Genomic DNA, 12,035 nt, shown 5'->3' with positions numbered 1-12,035 from the left:
TCTTGACTGGGTGAGAGTATTCTGCTTAACTCAGAAACTATGTCCATCACCACCCCCTGTTGTTTAATAACTTTGGAACTGGAGCACGATTTTCAGCCTTCATGACCATTCCACCAGACCACACTCCTGACAGAGCTCATTCCGATGCTACACCTTAGAAGGCCCGATAGACCTTAGAAGCCCTGGTGTCTTAGCACCAGCAGGTGGAACCTAACGGTGGCAAGTGTGAGTTAACCTTGAAGGCCTGTCCACCACAATCCATGCAGTTCACCTCCAGTCTTGCAAGCAAGCATACGAAGAAGCACATACTAGAGCGACAGTGACTCTGTCACTGAGGTAACAAGACCCTTGAGGCCAGACCATCTCGTCCATTGGTACCTCCATTGGACTTTTTCAGCACTAGTAGTGCAACTTATCAGGGGTTGACAATGTTGGACTTAGGGGGTGATTATAATGGTGTTGAAAATGTCACATCACCGGGTCGTTGACAGTCCCACCGCAATTGATGACTGCATTACTGCCCGTCATATTTCAATGGCAGGCTGTTCCCTGGCAGTCAGAGACCGATCGCCACGCACTCTTCTCCCATCCATAGGGAAGGAAGATGACTGGGATCCTTGTTTCTTGCAGAAAGAAGAGAAAAAGGTATATCTGCTCTTCAGGAAGGATATACAATGCAGAAAGGGCCAGAATAGCCACTCTGGCATTTCCTTTGTGGGCTGCAAGCTAATGATGCTTAATTTAAGTTGGTGTCTGCAGGTGAGGCGTAACTGTTTTCTTTTTTAGAGACCGGTACATTATTTAAACCATCAGAATGTAAAACCGAACAAGAGAAAGGCACCAATATTTGTTGGCAGACGGAGGAAGGGAAATAAGGAAAACTGAGAAAAAGGAGAAAGCAAAGATGAGAAAGAACCTGGAAGAGTGAGATAATGTGGAGGGAGAGTATGTTGGTGGATAAAGGAGGCTGGGGATGAAATCATATAGACAGCCTTGGTATTCAACAACCCAGTTCCGCCACGGATTCCCTCACTACAACCCTTTAATAGTGCTGCTCAAGTCTCCATAACCACTCTCTCAGATGCATTTAATTAGTAATATAGCGCCACTCATACCAGTGCAGGGTGTCAGCACTTTACATCATTCACACTACATAGAGGCAGTCAATCATAGGTGTGTAAATTTGTGTATAGGAAATGTTAAATAAAACTACAGGGTGTAGGAGTCACATGTCATTCATACTTGTAGACAGTATTGTTTAAGAGTCCTTGGTCTGGATGTTGTAAAGTGGGCTAATAGTAGGGGCAAATGTATATCTGTCCCTGGCAATAAGGACACTGCCTCACTATATAGCTCCGTACCGGTCTCGAAAATTATTCTCATGCTCAACCCTTGGTAGCTTGGCTGTGAGCAGGTATGTAAAGCATTTAAAAACACCAATTCTGTAAATAATTAAGACACAACACACAATAAAAATCCAACACCAATTTATAAAAATACAAAATATGTTTCTCTTTAAAATGAAAAAAATCCAATGTAGGGAACTGGGAATATGACTTTTTACAAATTGGGCTAATAGTAGGGGCAAATGTATATCTGTCCCTGGCAATAAGGACACTGCCTCACTATATAGCTCCGTACCGGTCTCGAAAATTATTCTCATGCTCAACCCTTGGTAGCTTGGCTGTGAGCAGGTATGTAAAGCATTTAAAAACACCAATTCTGTAAATAATTAAGACACAACACACAATAAAAATCCAACACCAATTTATAAAAATACAAAATATGTTTCTCTTTAAAATGAAAAAAATCCAATGTAGGGAACTGGGAATATGACTTTTTACAAATTTAGCACGATATAGCACACTTTTGGGCATATATATCTGGTCACGCTGCACCTGCTCAAAGTCAAAGTTTCAGGCCGACCACGATGTAGCCCTGAAGTCGGACCCCTGGAGCTTTTCAGCAGAAGGAACCTGGACGGCAGGCCAACTCATGGTTGATGGTTGTCGACTTGGCTGGTTGCTCTAAACTTCTCCAAACCTCTGGAACTTCTTCCTGAAGTTTTCCAAAGGGTCTCAAAGTGTCCAAAACTTACTCCAAGGGTCTGGAATCTCCAAGATGGTCCCTGAAATGGACTTCAGTTACCACAATCCACTTGGACAAAACCCTTTCAAATTCACTGGTAGTTTTCCAGGCTCGGGATTCTTGGTGGTCCAGTTGTGGTCTGTTAACCTTCAGCTTGCAGGGAGTCCACTCTTTAGTCCTTTTGAAGCAAGGTAGTTCATAGGACTGAAATTCCAGTTTGTGCAACAGGCACAATCTTCAGTCCAGGGCCTGGTTGGTTCAAATCAAACTCCTCTGCAGGGACACTTCTTCTGCCAAGTTTGAATCAGCATCATCTGAAAGGCTTTGTCCCTTTCAGATACTTATTCCAAGTTCTCTGGGTCAAATAGGAGGACACTCCCATCCAATGAGGTGCAGGGCAATGCTCCAGGGTATGACCACATCCACTAAAGTGTGGCATTATTTACTCAAAGAGAGCAGAATTTCTCCAAAAATCATCATGGCTGATTTTCCAGCAGAGGGAGCAGAACGAACTAAACCAGCCTACAGGGTGGCTTCATCTACCTAGGTCCACTCCCCTTACATCTGGGAATTCCTCCTTAATCCCCCCATCCGGCTGTGGGAGAGGTGTAAATAAAAGTGATTTTTCCAGCTTGTCTCCTTCTCTTGAAGAGCATTGTTTACTACCCCTCCCCCTGGCTCTGGAATTCCTATGCCCAGCAACCTCTACTCCCAGATAGGCCTCCTAACTCTAGGGGTCATTTCTCACCTCTTCAAACAGCCAGTCCAATCCACTTACCTCGGACAAATCAAGGCAGGGCACTAGAGGGCTGAATTGTGGTTTGCAGACAAGAAAGTCTTATAACTTCTTGTCTCTACATTTTAGAATAAATTCAACAATACCACATTGTTGCATTTATCATTGACATTATTCTGAGTTCTTTAATCCTAGTTGTATGACTTTGCTTTCTCCAGTTATTTAGGTAGGGGTACTTAGGTAGGGGTCCCCGGAAGAGGGGGTCTGGGCGGGGCGGAGCGCGGAGGCCAGTGAAGAGGGGGGGGGGGGCGGGGGGGCAGGGTGTTTGGAAGTGAAACAGAGCAGGAGGCCGCCAAATCCCTGCCAGGGGGCGCCACCCAAATTTGTATCCATCCTCAGAGGATTATTATATTAAGGATATATATTGGCGTAGTGGCTCCTGTGGTTTGGTGGCCCTGTGCAGGTGGACAGCTTGCACATGCCTAAGGCCGCCCCTGCTCTTGCAATGTTAACCTAAAAAAATTAACTGCCCAATTTCTCCAAAACCAGGGCCTATAAAAGGATCTTTTTTATACCTACAGGGCCCACCCCTAGAATACATAGGAAAGACTTTAGGGGTTCTAATTATATCAAAATATTGCAGATCCTCAATTCACAGTGCTCCTAGCACAAAAGACGATTTTGGGAAGCACTATACTACAATGTAGGCAGTGAAATGTGCAATTTTACTAAATCCAGGGCATATAACACTCATTTTATAAGGGTCCTCCTTGTAGATACCTGACCTCTAACCCATGGGACACCTAGGGGAACACCTGCGGATACCTAAAATGCCCCAACATTGTAGTTTATCAATATTTAAGTGCCCCAAACCCAAAAGTCAAAATTGGGCACAATTTGCATTTTAAAAGCAGTCCTTCAACACGGGCCTGCTTTTAAACTGAACTCAGGCTACAGCAGTGCACACTTGCAAGTGCAGGAAGGGCTGCTGGCCTCAGTCTAAACCACTATGCCCTAATATATATACTAGGGACTTAAAGGTAGTTTCAATCTCTATGCCCCATTATGTACTAGGGCCGTATAGGAGAGGTCATGTAAATCATGGAGGTACCCTAACCCATAGTGCACCCTATTGAATGTAGGTGCTTTTACTGTATTTGTAAGTGTCTCTTTCAACATAGCACTGGCCCTGGGCCTTGTTAGTCAGAGGGGCCAGGGTCAGTCAGAGTGAGGTACCACCAGTACAAGTCAGCAAAAAGTTGGGGAGTGCCTAGGGCAGAGATGGCTTTGCAACACTAGAGAAGCACAAATCCAGAACTTAAAACATAACACCATGGTTGGGGGTTCTCTTTAATAATCAGAATTGATTTCCATCCTAATGAACCCATTTTCCAACCTTAGGATAAAGAAAGACTGGGTAAAAATCATAACGTTCTAATCTAAACCTTGCAGTTTTCATGCAGCTCTTTGATGACGGTTAATAGCTCACTGTTTAATGTTAGGATTTTAACTTATAAACTGCAAATAGCAAAAGAATCTCTCAGACAAAAGCAGTAACTCACTGACCTATTTACATGATATGCATTTTGTGATCTGCCTGGTACACGTTCTTTGCAGGAGGCATATTACCACATTGTGGCTACCGTACCATGATTCAAAACTTCCAGTAGTCAGACCTCTGATCTCTCTCTATAAAGATCACTAATCACCGAAGTTATCTTCACATTTTTATTGTTGTCTGAAAATTGCTGGAGACCAGGAATGCAGCAGCAGTTACTTTTCAAACTGTAATGCACTTACAAGCATGACGCCCTCACCCAAAGTCAGCGACCTTTTTTGCTTGGTGCATGAAGATGCAAGATTCATATACGTGTTTTTTTAACATTTGGTCTGAATACTATATGAATGTAAATAACAATAAAGCATACATGCAAACTGTTACTACATGCCTGCTTTTCTCAATATTTCACTTCAAAACTATGCAACTGTATTTGTTTAACGGGCGGTGATTTGTATAGGGTCAATGGAAAGTCCACAAGGTTGTCCCTGTCCCCCAGAATCAGGGGTATGCCAAATTCATCATGATGATAGGGGGAACACAGGCACTTCACCCCTGGTTAGTGGGGTAAAGTGCACAGAGTTCTACAGCTAGCAAAAACAGTCAAGGTAAAGTCTGTAGTAGTACAACTAAAAAGTTGGTCATTTTCAACAGGCAGTAACATTGAATTTCGGGGTTTGCAATATGAGAACTTTCAGAGCGTTCGCACTGGAGCTGTGGTTATAAACTGCCCCTTGGGTGTGCAGGACCGGGCCAGTGTCCTCTCCCGTGGCAATACCTGCACTTATCTTCTGGGCAGGGATGCCATTTTGCGCCCTTCATGCCCCGCCCCCCCCCCCCCACCCCCACCCCCCCTTGTTTTTTTTGACACTACGGTAGTGTCTATGCTCCAGCCCAGGCCCCTGCTCTGTGACTTGTACATTCTTAAATGGAGCGGAAGGACTTTGCCTTTTAGCTTGTCTTTCAGTTTTCTCTGCCATTAGTGGGATGCTATGGCTGTAAGCTGCAGGAGTTCTGAACCGTGACACCCCGCACTTTGTTCTTCGATATATATAGCGTAGGGAAATTCGTTTTTGACAGAGACCCCGACAATTAAGGACGCAGAGTCCTTTGACTTTCGAGTCACCTCCCCATGTGCTCTAAGGGTGTTCCCCATTTTAGACGCGAATTAGCTGGAAGCTCATATATTCTCTTCATGCAAAACTCTTTCTTTTTGTCCAATTTATTTGTGCCTTTTCCCCTCGTCTATTGCATCTAACAATGCTCTCAGGGCATTACTTAAATTGACCAGACAGGCACTGTCCTTCCCATGTTTGTTCCAGTGGGGCCCTGAAGGGGCCCCATTGGGGTGTTGCAATGCTCAGTATATGTTTTAAATGTTTAACCTTTTTCTGCTGGGGTAATTGTCTGGGCAGAAGTTTAATGTGAAAGGTACTTGAACAGATCAATAGGAGGAAGGCTGACTAAAGGTCTTTTAATGTATATATACGTATGTATATGTAATGCATTTTGTGATTAAAAGAGGTAAGAAGACCGCTTAATGCTATCAAGTCAGACCTATAAAAGTGTTCTGGGATCCCACATATGTGTTGACCCATGTAAAGGTTTATGGCATCAATGAAGATTTACAGTATGGATAACTATGACTGAAAGTAAGTAATTTCCCCTTTCCTGTCCTTTCATGAATTACCAATATCCCAATGAGTTAAAGGGAGTTAATGAATTTAGAAAACTAAGCTATTTGCATATGTCGTATTGAAAGTACGCATAGTAGTAAATCTACATTGATAAACAGGAAGTTAAGGGTCAATTAGATTAAAACCTGTGCTTTTTTTCTTTCAAATAGCATCTGTTTTCTGTACACATGACTGGCATGGTTCTTAGGATGTCTCTTCATTTCAGCCACATAATAGAAAGGCAACTGATGAAAAACAACCTAGTTAAAAAAACATTTACTACCGAAAATAGCCGTTTTAATGTCAAATAAGATGTACATTCCTTTGACGGTAGCCCTTGACAAAAATATGTTAGTTATTTTGAACAATTATTTCATTAAAAGTTAAAGACTTTTTATGTTAATAGTGATGTTCTTTACAAATTGTTTCATAGAGATTGAAGAATGTCGTGGAAAAAGACCGACAGGATGGGATGCAGGAGTTAGGTACAGTATGTAATGCGAGATTTTTTAGGTATACTTGTATTCAGTGAAGCAAATCTCTGTGCATATAGGTGAAGGAGTTCTGTTGTTTAAAAAACTGAATAGAAAGAAGCAGTGTGCTTTTTGGGACTATATAGTGTTACATTGTCATATTTATGTATTTATATTTTTTGTTTAAGTCAACCGGATTGGAGAGGTGGCACATTGCCCAAAGATTTATGTGGGAAATAGTATTCTTAATAACATTTCACTAGAAAACGCACTATGTATACTAAAGATGGACTCAAACCTTTCAACAGACAACTGAAATATTTTTTTCTAGTGAACCAGTTAAACATACAGGGGCCTCATTTATGAAAAGTGACGCATCGCTGCGTGAAAACAGCGATGCGTCACTTTTCACTGCGCACTCCTTGCGACACCAATGATGCGTCATATTTAATGCATGACGCATCATGTCGCAAGGACTTACAGATACGTCTGTATTTCTGACGCATCTGTAAGCGCAAAAGTGACGCATTGCTGGAGTGTGTCACAAAAGTGACGCAACTCCAGCAATGCGTCCTTTCACATGGGGAAAGGCCCATGTGAAAGGGCTTGCGTCAGTCTTACGCCTGCTGTGAGGCAGGCGCAAGATTTTGACGCAACAGCATCCTAAAAGTGACGCAGTGAAATCTCATAGATTTCACTGCGTCACTATTACGAGGCTTTTTGCGGGGGAACGCCCCCTCTGCATACATTACACCTGACGCAGGTATAATGTGGCGCAAGGGTTTAAAAAGTGACGCATCTACCTAGATGCGTCACTTTTTAAATATGGCGCAACATGGCGCATTTTGTTCGCCGCTGGTGTACAAAACTGACGCAAGGCCTCATAAATAAGGGCCACAGTTGTTATCAATTGCTTATCAGCATAACCAACTGAGGCCTCCTATACTGAGCATAAGCTTTCCCACAAGGCTAGGATCAGGCATGCAGTCATAAAATTACATAGTACAGACAATTACGGTTGACAAAGAAAAATACTATCTATCCTAAGAGAACCTAACAAGGTTTCTTCTATACCGACGGGATGTCAGAGGGGGTAACTAACACCAAATGCTTGACTACTATGGTAATCTGTGAGATTCCATGTATCAAAATACCTATATGTAGGCTTTAATACAGAGTAATAACATTCTACCCATAAATTCCTACTTACCTTCCCATATGCTTTTAGCAGTCAATATGTCAGGCCTGATGCCTTTATCGTAACTTTTCCTTATAAACAATCAAACCTATAACCTTTATATTTGGCTTTTCACCATGAGCAACTAATACTTACTGTGTTGGTTCATAAGCCTTCCCACAAAGCAACCATTATATGTACTGTTGGACCCGGCTCTTTTTGGCAGGTTCACCCCAAAACTTTTTGCTTTTTCCTAGCCTGTTTCTGTAACCTGGTGTTGGTGATTTTAGGTCTCTGCGCACTTGTTCACTGTGGTCCAGTGTAAAGTGCGTGCGCTCTCTGTGTGTGTGGTGAGAGTGACCTGCCCTCCCATAGGAATGCATGGGGAATATGTGTGACCATGGTAGTTCCTGATGTGTGGGGAGTGCAGGGTCGAGTTTGGTATGTGCGAACTCGTGAGGTTGAATGCTGCGCAATGATGTATGCAGCATGATTGTGTCTAGTGTGGAAGCGCCACTTCTAGAAGTTGGCATGTTTGTGTAATTTGTGTCTGGCGTGTGATTGGCTGGAGCTGGATGGTGAGCCTGGCTCCAGGAGTCAGGATGAGTCTGCCCCGGTGGTGAATGGAGAGATTAGCATGCTGATGCGAGGGAGGGGTACACCTGGGACCTGAATAGGGCTGGGCTTTCCACACACAATGCTGGCTCCACCCCCTGTGGTGCGTCTGATGTCCCTAGCCTGGCCAGTGAAAGGAGTTCCCCATAACCAGTTGTAACTGGTTCTCACATTGCCTGCACCCTGCTAGACAAAGGATTTTGGGTATAAAAAGGGTGCTGTGACACTCTGAAAGTGTTCTTGTTTCTGACTGGAATTAACCAGGGCGTGCTGCTGCTGGGGCCCAGGGGAAGGCTTGGCTCCCTGGGCCCTGCCCAGCTCCTGGACACCTGATGGACTTTCCTGGGGGAGCTGGAGGACTTTTCTTTGTTGGGAGCTGCTGTGCTCCACCTCTCTTGTCCCTGATCTGGATTTACAGCGCTTTGGGGAGTGCTGAACTTTTGGGCCACTAGCGCTGGGGAGCGTTTTAGTTGGCCCCTAGCGCTTGAGAGCGCTTTGTTTTTCACTAGCGCCTGGGAGCGCTTGATTTTGCCCCTAAGCGATTGGTAGAGCTTTTATTCTGCTTCCGCGGCTGCCCACGCCGCATATTGCCGCTTTCAGGTATTATTTGTATTTTAAACGGGAGCCTACCCCGTAAGTTGCCACCATGCTGCCTATTTTTAATTATAGAGGGAGCCTACCCCTCGGTAAGGAAGTCCGCCCGCCGTGAACCGCGGCCCCCCTGGTTGTAGGTGGGGCAGCGGGAGAGAGAATGCGGCCGGAAAAAGAAGGGCGGCTGGAAATGGTGCTGAGAGAGGAGGTCAGGAGCCTACCCTTCCTCCCCAACTGCCGGTGATGAGCCCGGTCCTGAGATGGGGGACCGAGTGAAGATGCCGGCGTGAGTGGTGGTATGGGGCTCCCATGTAGAGGGAGAGCCCCGCGCACCCTGCCGCCAGAAAGAGCCGCCCCCGCCGCGAGGGAAGGAGGAGCCCCCGGTGAGTAAAAAGGGCTGGGGGGGCTCCGTGGGGGCTGCTGTTAGTGCCGGAGAGAGGCACAACAAGGGCGTAGGTAGGGCAGCCCCGGATGGCAGTGGGCTGCCCCAACATTTTTACAGAGACTCAGAGGGCTCCAACGACTGGGCATTTCTTTTGTTGAAGAGGGCCCCCAGGGGGGGTCCCCAGGCCCCGTGGGCCCGTGCTGCCCAGGATGGGAATTTTGTCCCTCAAGCGGCCCCGTCTTGGAGCGGGCCACTCCCACATTTTGGGGGACATTTGTGTTAGGACCCCAGGTGGTCCCAGAGCCTGTGTGTGCCCCCTCCGGGGGCATATTTTGTGTAGAGCCCCATGAAGGCTCCAACGTGGGCTATATTTCTTTGAAGGGCCCAGGTTCTTGACCCCATGTTTTGCCTCATTATGATGTTAGAGCCAGAGGGCTCCAAGGAGCACAGTTGCCTTCAGAGCCAGATGGCTCCAACAGTTGGCGCAGTCCTGTTCTAGGGTCAGTGAGGACCCTGTCACAGTTTTGTTGTTTCCCAGCTGCCCAGCAATTAGTAGGCAGCTGCAACGTTTAGGCCCTGTTACTGTTCCCAGCTGCCCAGCACTTAGTGGGGAGCTGCAGCATTTCGGTTTTGCGCCAGTGGCACACCCCTGACTGGCGCTGCGTGGCAGCGCGCCCTGACATTCTGGACACAGGGCATTTGAGATGGCCAGTTGGCCAGGGGGCTGGTATATGGGTAGGGCGCAAGGCCCTAATGTGATTTTTGCGTAATGTGATGTTACTATGATTATGAGGTTATTTTACCTTTATAGGTTTATGTTAGTGAGAGTTTGCTTCACTGTGAGTTACACCCCTAAATGTGATTTATTCTTAGGAGGCAGAGTCTAATGTGTTTAGCCTAGTGAGGAGATTGCCTACTGCATTTTTACTAGTTAGGCCGAAATGTGATTGCTGCATAATGTGCTTTGCATTTATGCTTCTGTTATACTTCTAATGCTTAGAAGTTTGCTTTGCCTAGTATGTTATACTAGAGAGGTTATGTGTCCATGCGTGATCTATGCCTGTGGTTATTAGTATTGCGTAGTGTGTACCTACCTGTTACCAGTGGTTACTAGTTGTGGTCTATAATTGTTATTTTGTGCTACACTTATTCTATGTTCTAGAAGTGGCATTTCTGCAAGTGTTGATTCTGACAGTGGCCCACGTGGTCCTGTCCTGGTGTAAATAATCCCTTGTGAATATTGCCCGTGCCAGTTGGCACAATGTACATTGTGTGATTACTATCTGATGTGTTTTGACAATACAAAATTTATTTTTATATAACCATGTGTGTAGTTACTTTTGTGGTGTGCCTAGGATGTTGTTGCTGTTGTGTGCATGCGGAAATGCTTTACACATTGCCTCCGGGATAAGCCTGTATGCTCGTGCCAAGCTACCAAGGGGGTGAGCAGGGGTTATCTTTTCGTGTGACTCCCTTGCCCTGACTTGAATGGTGGTTTCTGCCTGACTTTGGCGTAAGCCTTAGCCAACCAGAAATCCCAGTTCCAACATGTACCATAGAAAAATTACAAATATTGCAAAAAATACGGTTAACAATACAATACAAAATCCCTACTAATATCGCCTAATAATGATTACCAGAGTGCAAATCGTCTATCTCCATGGTATGTTCAAGTGGGTCACCAGCACCAAAACCCTTGCCTACTGCAAAGATTTTTATTAGTCATGCAATAAAGAATTTTTTTACATACTTACCTTGTCTGCTACAGTAATCTAGAAGATTCCAGGTAACAAAATGACTGCCTCCCAACTTCAGCACCGAGTATTAACAATCCACCTTTAAAAGGTGCCTGACATTACCTATACTTTTAAAAATAAGTAACATCTACTTGCTATGCCTTAACTTTTCATTACAAACAAATCACACATAGGGAATCTGGCATAAAATTTCCCAATGAACTGATAAGGCCTCCACCCTTTACCAAAGGATTGGCACTACATACAGCTCAGGACTACAGACGTGTAGAAGCTGACAATCATTGGGCATTAATTTCTCAAAGAATATGTAAAACACTATACAGCCCCTCTCAATAGGGTCTAACAAGAATCATCACAGTGAAATTCTGTTCCCGGGGTTTGTCAATGTTAGTGACCAACACCATAACCCTTGCCCTCGATGGTAATCTGTGAGATTACATGTAACCAAAAACCTATCTACAGCCTGTAAATAATGTGATAGCAATTCACTGTTTCGAGGCCTACTGGCATTGCAGGGCTGTGGAATTTAATAAAATATCTATTTGTCCATGGGACAGGTAGCTTCATCAATCTACTTGTCCTGTACAAAATCCACTTGTCCCTTTGGTGCGATCATGTAGTGCGCTGTCAAAAATTGGCAGCACTCATTATATAAGAGCTCGGATAATAGCCTCTCTGGTTATGTCAGGCTCATAGTATAGAAATATTTGAATACTAGTGATTTCCATATTTTGCCTCTTTTCTGCAGATTTACCCATTCATCCTTTCATTCACCCACTGATATCTAACATTTCACCTTTAAATTGTCTTCCATGCATTCTTTCATCAGCCTTTCACCATTCTGTTCGTCAAATCATCCATCTGCCCATCCACATCCAAATCTACCCATGCATCCCCAAACATATCTATCCATCTCAGCCATCTGTTCATCCTTTCGCTCACCCATTCTTCTGCCCATCCATCAATTTACCCTTTCACT

General features: G+C 44.6%; 1 protein-coding gene across 1 annotated transcript in view; it reads left to right on the top strand.

Moving 5' to 3' along the window:
* Window positions 1–12,035, top strand: part of LOC147733265 (sperm-specific sodium:proton exchanger-like) — a 4,638,748-nt gene that overhangs the window by 3,808,478 nt on the left and 818,235 nt on the right. The window contains exon 15 of the mRNA XM_086958943.1: window positions 6,492–6,543. Coding sequence (XP_086815069.1) covers window positions 6,492–6,543 — 52 coding nt within the window. The remainder of the gene's footprint in view (window positions 1–6,491; window positions 6,544–12,035) is intronic.

The sequence above is a fragment of the Lissotriton vulgaris genome, chromosome 2_1 (genome assembly GCF_964263255.1).
Source record: "Lissotriton vulgaris chromosome 2_1, aLisVul1.2, whole genome shotgun sequence".
NCBI lineage: Eukaryota > Metazoa > Chordata > Amphibia > Caudata > Salamandridae > Lissotriton > Lissotriton vulgaris.
The sequence above is the reverse complement of the archived record's forward strand: the minus strand, read 5'-3'. Positions and strand labels throughout refer to the sequence as shown.